The sequence below is a fragment of the Myxine glutinosa genome, chromosome 7 (genome assembly GCF_964187855.1).
Source record: "Myxine glutinosa chromosome 7, kmMyxGlut1.1, whole genome shotgun sequence".
NCBI lineage: Eukaryota > Metazoa > Chordata > Myxini > Myxiniformes > Myxinidae > Myxine > Myxine glutinosa.
The window spans coordinates 71,420,040-71,436,372 of record NC_136267.1 but is presented as its reverse complement, the minus strand read 5'-3'; the positions used below and the strand labels follow the sequence as shown (position 1 = coordinate 71,436,372).

Below are 16,333 nucleotides of genomic sequence, written 5' to 3'. Positions count from 1 at the left end.
GGACACGGCCGAGAGGTGACGCTGCTGCCCGGCCGACCATGGCTCGGCAACCTTGGCCATCGCGAAGACCAGGGGCTTGTGGTCGACGAAGGCCATGAACGAACGGCCCTCGAGCAGATGGCGGAAGTGCCGGACCGCCAGGTGGAGCCCGAGCAACTCACGGTCGAAGGTGCTGTACTGGCGTTCGTGCGGGCGAAGCTGCCGGCTGAAAAACGCCAGCAGTTGCCAAGCGCCACGCACCCATTGCTCGTGCACCGCGCCCACCGCGTAGTCTGATGCATCGGTGGTGCGGGCGATCGGTGCATCGAGCGCCGGGTGCCCGAGCATGGTGGTGTTAGCCAAGGCGGGCTTCGCGCCCGCGAATGCCGCGTCCATCTGCTCGGTCCAAACAATGTCACCTTTGCCCGGCTTCCCCCGGAGGGCCTCGTGCAGGGGGCGCAGGAGCTGGGCGACGCGGGGCAGGAAACGGTGGTAAAAGTTCACCATGCCCAGGAACTCCTGGAGCCCCCTGATCATGCTAGGGCACGGAAACCCCTTGACCGCCTCCACCTTTGCCGGTAAGGGGGTGGCCCCTTGCCTGGTGACGCGGTGCCCCAAAAAGTCGATTTCGGCGATGCCGAACTGGCACTTGGCGGGGTTTACGATCAGGCCATGCTGGCCCAGGCGTTCGAAGAGCGTGCGGAGGTGGCGGAGGTGCTCTTCGCGGGACGCGCTTGTGACGAGGATGTCGTCCAGGTAGACGTAAACGCAATCCAAGTCACGCAAGACGCTGTCCATCAACCGTTGGAACGCCTGAGCCGCATTCTTCAACCCGAAGGGCATCCGAAGAAACTCGAATAGGCAGAATGGTGTAATGATGGCCGTCTTCGGTATGTCCTCCGGCTTGACGGGGACCTGGTGGTATCCGCGGATGAGGTCCACCTTAGAAAAGAAGGACATTTTCGCCAACCGGGCGGAAAAGTCCTGAATGTGAGGGACCGGGTAGCGGTCGGGGGTGGTGGCATCGTTGAGGCGGCGGTAGTCTCCGCACTGCCGCCATCCCCTGCCGGGCTTCGGCACGATGTGCAGTGGCGATGCCCAAGCGCTCTTGGAGCGCCGTACGATGCCCAGCCGCTCCAGCGTAGCGAACTCCGCCTTCGCCACCGTGAGCTTCGCCGGTTCGAGGCGGCGTGCCCGGGCATAGCCCGGTGGCCCGACGGTGGGGATGTGATGTTCCACCCCGTGCTTGACGGCCACCACCGAGAAGGTGGGCCTCGTGAGGGCTGGGAAGCTGGCGAGGAGGCGGGTGAACTCATCCGCTGCCGGAAGCGTACAGACCAACCTCGCCGGGACCGAACCGTTCAGCAAGCTGCTTGGCGAGCCGCTCGGTGAGCCACTCAGGGAGCTGCCCAACGAACTGCTCAGCATGCAAGCAAGCGAGCTGAACGTTTCGGCCTGGACGAGGCGTCTGTTCTTCACGTCCACCAACAACCCATTTGCACATAGGAAGTCCGCACCGAGCAATGCCATGGGCATGCTGGCGGTTACGAACGTCCATTGAAAGCGTTGCCCTCTGAACCGCAGGGAGAGGCAGCGCTTCCCGAATGTGCGTATGGGTGTTCCGTTGGCTGCAAGCAATGCGGGGCCCCGGCCCGCGGTTCGCTTGTCGGACGTGGAGGCGAGGATAATGCTCACCTGTGCGCCTGTGTCACAGAGGAAGCGACGCCCGGACAAGGTGTCCATGACAAAAAGGAGGCTGCCGGAAAGGCCGATGCTCAAAGCCGCTACCGAGCGCCGGCCCGGGAGTTTCCCGACTTGCCAAACGAGCACGGGGGGCAACAATTCCTAGCCTTGTGGCCAAACCTGGCGTGGAAACGGCACCAGGTTTGCAGCGGAGGCGGAAGCCGCGGCTTTTGCGGTGGTGGTGGGCGGGGCGTGGCGGTGGCCGCGAGGTGTGCATCAGCATCAGCCTTGGGATCCACGCGGTGTGCATCAGCATCAGCCTCGGGATCCACGACGGCCGCACCGACTCTCGCCCGCGTGTCACAAGCCGCGAAAAACTTGTCGGCCTCGATGGCCAGAGCGAGGGGTTCCTTTATTTTGGAACCGGCCAACGTGAGGTGTACCTGTGCCGGTAGCTGGCGTAGAAAGAGCGCCCGGAATAAAAAATCCGGGGCTTTGTCACCCAGCAGCGAAAGCATGTCGTCCATCCGGACCGAAGGTTGTGTGTCGCCGAGTTCGGGAAGGTCCAGGAGGCGGTTGGCCTGCTCGCACTCCGTGAGGCCGAACGTGGCGATGAGGAGACGCTTGAGCGCCTCGTACCTGTGGTCGGCCGGTGGGTTCTGCAGGACGGACACGACTCGGGCGGCTGTGCCGGCCCGAGGGCGGCGATGACGTGGTAATAACGCATCTCATCCGCCGTTACGCCTCAAAGTTGGAACTGTGCCTCGGCCTGCACGAACCATGCTTCGGCCTGAGCTTCCCAAAACTCAGGGAGCTTCACCGCTACCGCGTTGTTGGCCATGGCGCGTTCTGTGGTCAGCGACGGCTGAACCAAAAGGGGTCACCAATGTAGCGTGGTGCTACGCACGCAACTTGTTTGCCAACGAAGGTAAGCCACAACGCGTATGGTCAAAAGAGTCTTTATTCAATAGCTCAAACTGTAGCACTGAGGTGCTCGGGGCTGCGCGCCCCGTGTATATCCCGAGGCCACGCCTACCCCTCGGGCGTGGCCGACACCCTCTTGGTGCGCGGTATGATGTCACCGCACCAGCGAGCCATCGTGTCCGCCACAAGCTCATGCTCTCAGCTTTGGGAAATATCGAGATTCAAACAAAATTCCAGCTCGTAGAAAATACAGATCCTGTTTCGAAAGGCAAAGGAAGATTTGAAAAGACCCTTCCTATGTTATTTTTCTCAAGACTATGCGGACGAATAAGGTGCTCTTTTTTATTTTCTTTTTTGTATGCAGCCTGTGTCTGCTTGGCTGCATCATTTTCTGTGGGTATGGCTGTGCCGCTAAGGTGGTGCTCACTTAACAGCTAGCTGGTACTCATTTTGCCGACCTCAGAGGAACGACGGGCTGAGTCAACCCACCCTGCGTTAATTCAACGGAACGACAGGGGCTTGAACTCAAGACCCTCACATCTTAAGCCAGCCACCTTAACCGTAAAGCCAACACCAGGCTCCTAGGTGTTCCCTGAACTCCCGAGTTTACTAATAATCACTTGCTGGGGAAGGAAGCGGTGGTGTGAGAGTGCAAAACTTGTGGGGTTTTTTGTTGTGGAGTTCTTGTTTAATTTTTATGATGTTGCTTAATTTATGTAATGTTTGGTGAAGACACACACACACACACACACACACACACACACACACACACACACACACACACACACACACACACACACACACACACCAGGCATTTTAAGGCCATTTTTCCTGTTAGAGTGATCATGACCATGATAATCTTCTCCACTTTGCCATATTATCTACCTCTCTCCTTGTTAACCCCCTTGCCCGCATTTCTTCTTCCACCACATTTAGCCAAGTCTTTCTCGGTCTTCCCCGTCCTCTCCTTTCTTCTTCATTCATTTCCATCACTCTTCTCACCAATTCACTTTCATCCTTCCTCAACACTTGACCAAACCATCTCAACCTGTTTCTCTTCACAGCATCCATCACAGGCTCTATTCCCATAATCTTTTGCAATTCATGATTTGTCTTCCTCTCGCGACAATACTCCGCACATCCACCGAACCATTCGCATTTCCAACCTTCGTTGCTGCTCTACGTTCATTACCCATGTCTCGCTCCCATAAATCACAACACTTCTCACACATGCAGCATATACCCTTCCCTTCAGCTTCAACGACACTCCCCTCCTCGTCAGCATGCCACTCAGTTCCCGAAACTTCTTCCACGCACTGCTCACTCTAGCAACCGTTGCCGAGTCTGATCCACCTTCTCCATTCAGCATGTCTCCGAGGCCGCAAAATGTTTTCACACCTTCCAGCTTCACGCCGTCTCCAAGATCCAACTCAACATTTCCTCCATCCGCAGCTCCCTCTGTGCACACCTTACACTTGAATGTAGCTGCCACACTGGTTAATGACCATCTCAGACCACTACATTTTTTATGAACCCACTCTGTGCACATTGTACATTGAGTGGAGTTCACTCCGACACCCTTCCTGCAAACAGCACAGGGCCACTTCCCAGTTCTTTCCACCTCACCACATGCTTTACCACTTGCCAGTGCCGTATATTAACAGAGTCTGGCCAGCCTTTGATCTGCTCAACTACCGCCGTGATTGGTCGAGCCCGCGTCACGTGGTTTCCAGGCGCCATTTTGCATACCACCTCAGCCGAGCAGCTTTCCCGCTGCACCCATTCCATGCCATTGCTTCGTATCGTTGTATGTTTCATTTGAGTAATATTTCAATAAAATCAACCAATATGTTGTGTTGTGCCGCTTGGGGATGTTCTGTTAGACCAGAACAAGGTCGTAGAATGCACAGATTTCCTCGAGACAAGGAACGAAGTGCTATTTGGGCAGTTAAAATACGCCGAGTTGGATGGAATCCATCACCTTACTCATATTTATGTTCGGTAAGTGAAATCGCTTAATATATATTGGTTTCAAATGAAAAGTGACATGACACGTGTGTATTAGGTCTCTGGTGAGCTTAACATTTATTTAGTCAACCATATATATATATTATACATATTCCCTGTAACATTTTTCGTGTACATATGCAGTGTATAGGGTATATATATATATATAAGGGATTATGTATAATAACTGAAAATCAGGTATTACACATAATCCCTTATTATACATATACCCTGTAACATGCACTGTTTATATATGCTTATATATCAGGAAATACTTGTTTATGACGCAATATTTGTCACTGTTTGTGTCAGTTTCCTGAGTAAAGTGTTCTTTGAAAACGTAACATCTTTTGGGGGAAAATAATACTGTTTCCAAATATTATATTGCCAAAAAGGCAGTTAATTTGGATTGTTTCAATCGATAGGACTCTGCACAACGTTGTGTGTGTAGGTTGATATGGAGCCCAAGCACACAGCCGTAAAACGCAACGTAAAGTTACGACCGGAGAGCATGGCAGCAAAAGTATGGCAATGCGAGCGCTTGTTAAGAAATTGAAATAGGATATATGTATATACACGTACACATTTGATATATATATATATATATATATATCTATTTTATCTCAATATATCACCAAGGTTAGAATGCTTAATGGCGGATTTCTTCATGAATAACAAATAAACAATGTACCTCTGAGTCTGTTTACTTTTTTATTGCTGATTATGGTGCGAGTCAAGTTATAACAACATTTGTGAACCGAAGCAAATGAATAAAATAATAGACATTGTACTTTCGTAGCATTATGGGAATATTGTATGTTACGTTTCCAGATAATAGATGAAAACTAGTATACAAGCTCCATTTTATCAAATTACAATTTCATGCCAAGAGAAATAAAATTTATCAGTATGCTGTATGCAGCTGACAATAAATCGTGTGCCGCAACAGGCAAACAATTCGTGTGAATAAATGACCCCGCTTGCAGATTTTATTATTCCAATAACAAACAACACGCCACTTTAACTTGAATTAGTTGTTCCTCATTAAATCTGCGACCAAACAGTAATAACATCGATTCCCTCGTCACAGAACTACAGGATTGCCACAGCTGACATACATCTCGCAGTGCCAGCGCGCGAAGTTAGGTATGCAACATGGCGCCAGTATTTCAGTTGGCCAGACTCTCAATATACACGGCACTGCCACTTGCCATCACCTTCGTTTTCCCGATATTCACGTTCAGACCTTTTGTCTCCATACATTCCTTCCACTTGTTGATCTTCTCCTTCAGTCCATGCATACTTTCCGCAATCAACACCAGATCATCTGCATACAACAACTCCCACGGTAAACCCTCCTTTACGGTCTGAGCCAGCACCTCCATCACAGCTACAAATAGTAGTGGTCTTAGTACCGAACCCTGATGCACTCCCACCTTCACCTCAAACTCACCACTGTTCCCGTCCTTCGTCCTTACAGCTGTGCGCGCTCTCTCGTACATTGCCATCACTGCTCTGATCAACCATTCCTCCACTCCTAACTTCCTCATTGCCCATGTCACTACTTTGTGTGGAACCCTATCGAACGCTTTTTGGTGAAGGGACCTGTTATTGAAATGGAAAAATGCATTTGATATCTGATTTAGCACAGTTATATTAAGTTGTTTATTGAAGAGGACTGTTCTTTTTCAGGGAACCAAAGGAGAAGGAGTCTCCTGGTTATGATGACATCGATGTGAATAAGTGTCCTCGTTCACAAGACGTCGTTGAGAACCACTTGATACCACCAACTACGCGAAATAAATCCACTCTGTTGAAGCGTCTGAAGTAAATAATTTTATTTTCCTGCTCTTTGCTTTTTAAACTTCATTTTGAATGTATCTACCTGAACAAATGTACAAGAAACTGACTTTGCAATCCTTTTCAACGTAGGCCGAAGTTCTGCAGACGCAAAAAGAAGCGGCAGAGTTGTGGCGCCAATGAACACACTGCGTAAGTAAAAGAAAATATCCCTTCGGAATGTCGTGACATGAAATGTACAAGGTACAGAAATGGTATTCCTTCAAGAAAATTTAACCAAACCCTATTGTATCGAGATCACATTTTCCTCAATTATTTTATGCCCGAAAGATTAGAGGTTTTATGGTTGGGTGAATGCTTTGAGGTGCGTGCACTGAGTTGTTTCGCCCGGGTTGGAATCTGGACCCAGATATTAATGGTCATCCTGGTGTTTTGCATGAAGTGCGAAGCCTCGATTTGTGCACCATCCTACCAAATGGCATGAAGTTAGAGAACTATATGCCAGCGCTGGGTGTGTTGGTGGATGTTAAAGATCCCATCATGTCTCACATGGCAGAGCATGGGCATGGTTTTCCAGAGGACCTGGGTTAGGTTCCCGGTCTGGGCATGTAATTTTCCCACATAAATCAATTTAATTATTTCATCCTGTTCATTAATCTAATTGTTTCACTACGCCCCCAATGGTGTTTATTATAGAGGACATGGATTTGTCCCCCCCATTGGAGGAAGACCCTCTCGTGTTCAGGACATTGGTGCTGCGATGGTTGGCAGCGAGTGCCCCGGAAGCATTCACAGAAAGAGAGTGGCAATCATGTGTGGGAAAATTGCATGCTCAGTCAGTCACCTCGATAGCTCAGATGGAAGAGCACTGGAACGGTTTTCCAGAGGACCTGGGTTCGATTCCTGGTCTGGGCATGTGATTTTCCCACATGTATCAATTTAATTATTCAATCCTGTTCATTAATCAATTAATTATGCACTATGCCTCTGCTGTCTTTTGCACCACAATATACCTCAAGACCCCCGGATACCTTTTGGAACTTGTAATACCCTCCAGAATCTTTGAATACACCTAAATAAAGACACCTTTGAGCCCTTAAGACCCCATGAAACACTTAAGACCCATGAAGACCCTCTAAAGAAAGACCCTGTAAGACCATTAAGACCCTTTATGATGCTCAAGACCATTTAGAACCCATCGACCTCTAATATCCTTAAGAAACCTTGGACATTTAAGACTCATAAGACCCTATAGATGACTGAGACGACATAGATTGCTGATGACCTCTTGACCCTGTGGACTCCTTGGAACCTCATTAAACCCTTCAGAACCCTTAAGGCCCCTTAATCTCCTTTCTACCCTTTAAACCTTCAGACCTTTCAATACTTTCTAGACCCCTTTTACCTCTCGACCATTTTTAGACGTTTTCAGACCCTTCGATAATTCCGACCCTTGAGACCTTATATTGCACCCTTTAGACCCCTTTGACCTTTTAAGATCCTTGAAACCATTTTGACTGCTTCGAGTTTCGATCCATTTCGACATTTTCAGATATTTCACTTCGACATCTTTTGCAATGAGACCATTTTAATTTTCAAACCTAGACACATGCAGATACTATAATGGGGTGGTGAGGGGAGTGGGGATGGGGGGGGGGGGGGTGTCCATTGTTTCTGCCCTGCCTTGACCACGATACTACTCCTTTTCCCTCTGACCTCAGCTAACAGCCAAATATGTCCAGTATTGTATATGTGTGACGAAAACCTCTAATTGATCACTTGGCGTTGTACATCCCAAAAACTTTACAGTGTGGTCCAGGAAGCAAAATTATGATTACTGTTTGTCCCCAAAAAAATTTCATGTGTACAGTGTGTCCCATAAAACATAACTTGGTGGGAATATCACCACTTTCAATTTTACACCAAAGGTGAGGGAGAGTTGAGCACTCGGGCCAGGAGGGCGAGAGTGCCGATGCTATCAGAATTATACCACCAATACTGTCAACCAACACAACAGGTGTTGATGAGGCAATTTATCCTATCATGTCTGCGCTTGATGAGCACGACATTAATTAAACGAGAACGGCACTTGGTGGAGAGCATACCTCCGCCAGGCTGAACAGTTTATGTTTTCTATCCCACTAATAGGCCGGATCTGGATTCGGACCTGAACCAAAATCTTATGGGCTTGTTCTTGTAACCTAACCAACTCGTCCATAACTTTTTAAAATATCATGTTATGTATCGCCTTTTGTCCGATCTCTCTATGCTGAAGAATCACTTATAAATGAAATAAATATCGTATCTGAATCCATATTCATATCTTCACCAAAATCGAATCGATTCGTCCTTGTCACACATAACCTGTCCACCAAGTTTTGTCATAATCCGTCCACAGCTTTTTGAGATATCCAGCTCTATGTTGGTTTTAGCCCGATCACTCAATGGTGAAGAATCACAAAAAATTGCACGAGCCGGATCCGGATTTGTATATTCACCAAAGTTGACCCAATTATTCCTTGTCAAACACACAACCTCTTCTCCAGGTTTCGTCCAAATCCATGCACAACCATTTGAGATATCATTCCATATACAGTATAGTTTTTGGCCCCATCTCCCAATGGTGAAGAATCACTTAAAAATTAAATAATTATCGCACCCGAACTCATATTCAGATCTTCACCAAAATTGAACCAACTCTTCCTTGTCTCACTCACAACCTCTCCACCTAGTTTCGTCCAAATCCACCCACAACTTTTTGAGATATCATTCCATATACAGTATAGTTTTTGGCCCCATCTCCCAATGGTGAAGAATCACTTAAAAATTAAATAATTATCGCACCCGAACTCATATTCAGATCTTCACCAAAATTGAACCAACTCTTCCTTGTCTCACTCACAACCTCTCCACCTAGTTTCGTCCAAATCCACCCACAACTTTTTGAGATATCCTGCTATTTATAGTTTTTGGCCATTGGTGAAGAATCACCCAAAAATTATTGAAGCTGAATCCGAATCCGGATCTTCACCAAAATCTAATCATTTCGTCCTTGTCACATTCGCTACATCTACACATAAATACATAAACGGACACCAAAAACATGTAATAAAGGGAGTGGGAGACAAGATGGGGAGAGAGAGGGAAGCACACAAGCACAACAGTGGAGAACAGGGACATCGGGAGATCTATGGAAGGGAGAGGGATAGGGGGATGAGTGAGGGGAGGGCGGAGGGGGAGTACACGGTATCAAACAAATTGACACTACCAGGAATTCCAGGAATGAAGTCTGAGATTAAAAGATGTGGATTTGGGGTGTGTTAACGGGGGTAGAAAACATTAAGGTTTTGGATGGGTGAAGACAAGAGATGACGGTGAACAGCTGTTTTGAAGACCTGCAGGGAGGAGTGGGATTGAAGAGATGTGTGGGACTTTGTCCAGACGCAAGAGAAAAGAGGAATGAAAGCGTGAAGGTGAGCAGAGAGTCTTGATTTTTGCAGTTTCACCAGAAGAGGGTTGCTGGCAGTTCTTGTGCAACCTGAAAGAATATTGGGGGGACAGAGCACAGACAGAGCAGGGGGGGCTTGGCTGGAGAGGAGTCGGTAGAAGACAGAAAGACCACCAACCTGTCTGCGGTGAGAGAGTGAAAGGCCCTCAGAATCAGCTTCATCGTGGGAGATACCAATGATTCTAAAAGCTTTGGATTCAACAGCGTGAAGCCGAGCAAGGTGTGAGACAGGAGCACCAGCCCAGAGGGGAGGGCAGTACTCCATCAAGCCGAGGATGAAAACTTTGTATGTGGGGAGGAGCTCAGAGGTGCCAAGGAAGGACTTCGCACGACGGAGGATGTCCAGTCGTATTACGTATTATGCGTACGTATTATGTTGAAAACCAGATTATGCTGGATCCCTTGGCTTGAGAATTCCGAAGCTGTGACGCACCAAATCGCTCAATGGAGACCGCCATCTTGCGGATGCGGAAGTATGCATAACAAATTGAAAAAGGTTCAATAGGAGTTTGTTTCACCCATCTTTGTTTGATTCACAATCTTATGCACCTCTAATTTATAATTAAAATACTTTAAGACCAACCTTGGCCCGCACGGGCCTGGTTATCTTCAACGAAAATCGTCACCAAACACCGGAACCAATGAGATTCGAGCATCTGAAAAAATATTTCTAAAACCAAATCACTCAATGGAGGCCGCCATCTTCCGGATGCGGAAGTTTGCATAAAAAAATTGAGAAAACGTTCAATAGGAGTTTGTTTCACCCGTCTTTGTTTGATTCACAATATGATGCACCTCTAATGTGTAATTAAAATACTTCAGGACCAACCTCGTTATCTTCAACGAAAATCGTCACCAAACACCGGAACCAATGAGATTCGAGCATTTCAAAAATTATTTCAAAAAAGCTTATTACGCGTTTCGGAGGGTGAAAACGGCGTCAAATATTCTAAAATTGACGAAGAATTATTTTTTTTAAATCTCGCGGCCGTAGGGGATAGTTTTTCACAGCCGGAAATATCCGAAGTTGAGACGGAATTCACCGAATTAATCAAGAAGTAAATTTTATCAATTTTAATCTCATCCAGAATGCAAATGGTGAATTTGCAAAATTTTGTGAGCTGACCAATCAGCGATCAGCTTAGGTCAGCCAGTCAGCGCCATCGACACGGTTTGATTAACGACAGTCACACATTACCGTTGAAACGGCGCTGTCGTCTGATCTGTCGGCACTGATCTTATTGCAAGATAACTTTTTCTGGTGGAGGAAGCCGCAGTGCCCGGAGAGAAACAGCCCTGACAGAGACTGAAGTTAGAAGACGACACACATACTGTGAAAACGTATGTTAAGCCCAGTTAAAATTTCTTAAAATAGGCCTTAAGCTAGTACATCGTATAGTTACTTCCTTAAGCTTCTTGTAACATTTATTGTATGTAGGTATTGGGGAGGACTGTCTGCTCTTCTCTTTTACCAAGTCTTACCAGGTACGGTACCTACTACACCTACCTACTACCAACTACCTAACCTACGATGCCATAGTGATGGGTAAAATAGTGGCAAGCGGCTTTGGCTTCGCCGGCTCATTGCGGCTTTGCAGTCGGGTACTAGTAATAAATAATGGTTTATTTATTTCAAAATATAGCGATGCACTGTACAGTGCACTGTACTACGATGTCCGTTCGTTATTTATTTCAAAATAAATACATGCCTACGTCACTTTACTTGCCGACGTCACTTTGCCGGCCCACCCCTCCAATACAAGTTTAACTTTCAACCTGTTTCTCTCAGCACACGGCCACTTCCGATTTCAAAATAAATAAATAACGATAATGAAGACTCAGAATCGAAGATTCGGATTGTGCTTAAACTCCTCATTGTTGAAGTCCAAGGGACGCCTACGTCACACATGGATTGTTACGTCACAAAGATCGGGTATTGTTTGCAAACAATCATTTCGATGTGGATGTCTCCCGCTGAAGACGTGCGTTCTTCAACTCCCGGGTTTTCATTGAAGATTTTTCGTTTATTTAACCTCTTTATCGACTTCGAGACGTGTTTATTGACTTTCCAAGATGCGTTTTTTGAAGAAGAAACCACAACGAAGGTACTTTCATGGGGTTTTCACACCATTAAGTGAATTTTGTCTTTTCATGTCGAGTCGGCCGACAGCCCGAAAAAGCTTTTTTACCCTTTTCCTCGGACAGACGAGTGGTTTGTTATCTATAAAATTATAGGCCACATTCTCCGTATGATAAATGTCGGTAATTTTTATATTCTCCGTGTGATAAATGTCGGTAATTTTTATATTCTCCGTGTGGTAAATGTCGGTAATTTTTATATTCTCCGTGTGGTAAATGTCGGTAATTTTTATATTCTCCGTGTGGTAAATGTCGGTAATTTTTATATTGTCCGTGTGGTAAATGTCGGTAATTTTTATATTCTCCGTGTGGTAAATGTCTTTAATTGTTATATTCTCCGTGTGGTAAATGTCGGTAATTTTTATATTCTCCGTGTGGTAAATGTCGGTAATTTTTATATTCTCCGTTTGGTAAATGTCGGTAATTTTTATATTCTCCGTGTGGTAAATGTCTTTAATTGTTATATTCTCCGTGTGGTAAATGTCGGTAATTTTTATATTCTCCGTGTGGTAAATGTCGGTAATTTTTATATTCTCCGTGTGGTAAATGTCGGTAATTTTTATATTCTCCGTGTGGTAAATGTCGGTAATTTTTATATTCTCCGTGTGGTAATCGATGCACGTAATCACACGCAGCTCAGGGAAAACCTGCCATCACCTCGTTCGTGCTTTCCCAAGTTTATTTATTAACGATAATATCTGTGCGGTGGTTAATTACGTTTCATTGCATCGTGAGTCTATCTATTAATTACGTACTATTGAAATGGAAGCACGTCGTGCTGCCATGTCCGTAATGTACCACGTGGTAACAGAGACTGTCTATTAATTATGTACGATGTCACTACTGTCTCTAAGACCCCACATACCTTAATACCCCTTAGAACTATTAAGACCTGAAGAAAAAAAAAATTTCAATTGAATTATCTATCTATAATTCCAGTAATCTCTGTGTGTTTGTTTGTTTGTTTGTTTGTTTGTTTGTCTGTGACCGCTGTTTCTCGACAACCACGGGTCCGATATACTTTAAACTTGCCAGGTATATTGCTGGGGACCCGAGGATGTGCCTTTTCAAGGTTTCATATTAATCGGACAATTACTTACCGAGCTATGTCCAAAAAACGATTCAACCAATCAGAGAGCAGCGAGCTATCGCGTGTGCCGAACGTGGCGAACACACTCTGCCTCGGATGGCACATTTGAGAGCGTATTCATTTATTTCACGTTTGCAAACTATGTTGGCGCTATGTTGGCGTTAAACTATGTTTTAAAACTAATAAAAACTAATTTGCGATTCATCGTAACTGCGATATACGACCTTCCGGAGCTCCCGTGAGAGCGTGCGCCATTACGGATAGTAATTCAATTAAAAACATAAAAACATTGTCCCAATTCAGTCAGAGCGAAGGGCGTTGTTTTAAGCGAAGAGCGTTTTATTTTTCCCCTTAAATTCAGTCGCCGGACGGTGAAAGCTTTTTTTGGGGGGCAGCTACTGGCAGCCACGTACGGCCAATCACAGGACACGTTGTTGTGTCGACGTGCCGTGTTGTTTTCCCTCGCGGTTTGGAATGTTTTTCCTTTTCATTTTTTTTCTCTTCCTTACGGAAGTACGGGCATTTCCTTAAATTTGCGATTCTTTCGCTTTCCTGCGCGTTTGGGCACGCTATGGCGATTTCTTTACCAAACTCCGCAAGCCGTTCGCTTTGGACCAAACCATTTCATGTAAATAGAGGGGGGGGGTTGTCACCGTACTCGCAAGCCGTTCGCTTTGGACCAAACCATTTCATGTAAATAGAGGGGGGGGGGGGGGGATATAATTTTAGATATAGATATAGTACGGGCATGCCCTAGTATACTTAAACACGAGAACACAAATCGCCTTTTTGACATTTCCAAAAACCTCCAGTTTAGCAGTACTTGGACAAAATATTACGCCATCCCGACCAATCAAATTTGATGAGCTCATCCTCAGCTTTGGGAAATATCGAGATTCAGACAAAATTCCAGCTCGTAAAAAATACAGATCCTGCTTCGAAAGGCAAAGGAAGATTTGCAAAGACCCTTCCTATGTTCTTTTTCTCAAGACTATGCAGACGAATAAGTTGCTCTTTTTTCTTTTCTTTTTTGTACGCAGCCTGTGTCTGCTTGGCTGCATCATTTTCTGTGGGTATGACTGTGCCGCTAAAGTAATGCTCACTTAACAGCTAGCTGGTACTCATTTTGCCGACCTCAGAAGACCGACAGGCTGAGGCAACCCACCTGGCGTTGATTCAACGGAACGACAGGGACTATGAACTCAAGACCCTCACATCTTAAGCCAGCCACCTTAACCGTAAAGCCAACACCATGCTAGGTGTTTCCTGAACTCCCGAGTTTACTAATGATCACTTGCTGGGGAAGGAAGCGGTGGTGTGAGAGTGCAAAACTTGTGGGGTTTTTTGTTGTGGAGTTGTTGTTTAATTTTTATGATGTTGCTTACTTTATGTAATGTTTGGTGAAGACACACACACACACACACACACACACACACACACACACACACACACACACACACACACACACACACACACACACACACACACTCACACACACACACCAGGCATTTTAAGGCCATTTTTCCTGTCAGAGCGGGGGTTAGCCTTGCGGTCCCCTTGACAATCTTCTCCATTTTGCCCTATTTCCTGCATCTCTCCTTGTTAACCCCCTTGCCCGCATTTCTTCTTCCACCATCTTTAGCCAAGTCTTTCTCGGTCTTCTCCGTCCTCTACTTCCTTCTACATTCATTTCCATCACTCTTCTCACCAAGTCACTTTCATCCTTCCTCAACACATGACCAAACCATCTCAACCTGTTTCTCTTCACAGCATCCATCACAGACTGTATTCACATCATCTTTTGCAATTCATCATTTGTCTTCCTCTCACGACAATACTCCGCACATCCACCGAACCATTCGCATTTCCAACCTTCGTTGCTGCTCTACGTTCATTACCCATGTCTCGCTCCCATAAATCATAACACTTCTCACACATGCAGCATACACCTTTCCCTTCAGCTTCAACGACACCCCCCTCCTCATCAGCACACCACTCAGTTCCCGAAACTTTTTCCACGCACATCTCACTCTAGCAACCATTGCCGAGTCTGATCCACCTTCTCCATTCAGCATGTCTCCGAGGCCACAAAATGTTTTCACACCTTCCAGCTTCACGCCGTCTCCAAGATCCAACTCAACATTTCCTCCATCTGCAGCTCTCTCTGTGCACACCTTACACTTGAATGTAGCTGCCACACTGGTTAATGACCCTCTCAAACCGCTACATTTTTGATGAACCCACTCAGCACACATTGTACATTGAATGGAGTTCACTCCGACACCCTTCCTGCACACAGCACACGGCCACTTCCCAGTTCTTTCCACCTCCACGTGCTTTACCACTTGCCATCACCTTCGTTTTTCCGATATGCACGTTCATCAGACGTTTTGCCTCCATACATTCCTTCCACTTGTTGATCTTCTCCTTCAGTCCATCCATACTTTCCGCAATCAACACCAGATCATCTGCATACAACAACTCCCACGGTAATCCCTCCTTTACGTTCTGAGCGAGCACCTCCATCACAGCTACAAATATTAGTGGACTTAGTACCGACCCCTGATGCACTCCCACCTTCACCTCAAACTCACCACTGTTCCCGCCTTCGTCCTTACAGCTCTGCGCGCTCTCTCGTACATTGCCATCACTACTCTGATCAACCATTCCTCCACTCCTAACTTCCTCATTGCCCATGTCACTACTTTGCGTGGAACCCTATCGAATGCTTTTTGGTGAAGGGACCTGTTATTAGTCCCCGACCGTTGTATACCGGAGGAGACTATAGGTTTGCACGCCGTCCCTCCATCTGCCCGGTCATCAGTCCGTCAGTCCATCAGTCCGTCAGTCTGTCAGTCTGTCCGTCCATCAGTCCGTCAGTCCGTCACGCACAGAACAGTCTTCCGGACTTTTTTTTCAAAACGCTTAATGCTGATGATTTCAAACTTGGCACATGGTTTCCTCATGATAAGTTACAGATCGAGTTCGAACTTTACGACGTTTCGATCATTTTTGACAAAGTTATGGCAATTCCATCTCTTCCACGATGTTCAAATGAGTAAACAAAAAACCCCAAAAACCCATGGCTACTCGTAAGTCTGATGACGTCACATGAACATTGTGCGGAGGGATGGGGTAGTGTGTTCTTACGAGGAAATAACACCTCCTATTGAAACAATTACAATGTAAAAAATTCAAGAAAG

General features: G+C 46.3%; 1 protein-coding gene across 1 annotated transcript in view; it reads left to right on the top strand.

Annotated features, from left to right (window-relative positions):
• LOC137418499 (uncharacterized) overlaps positions 1–16,333 on the top strand; it is a 61,177-nt gene that overhangs the window by 20,685 nt on the left and 24,159 nt on the right. The window contains exons 2-5 of the mRNA XM_078781196.1: positions 4,470–4,587; positions 6,286–6,420; positions 6,526–6,585; positions 14,171–14,222. Coding sequence (XP_078637322.1) covers positions 4,470–4,587; positions 6,286–6,420; positions 6,526–6,585; positions 14,171–14,222 — 365 coding nt within the window. The remainder of the gene's footprint in view (positions 1–4,469; positions 4,588–6,285; positions 6,421–6,525; positions 6,586–14,170; positions 14,223–16,333) is intronic.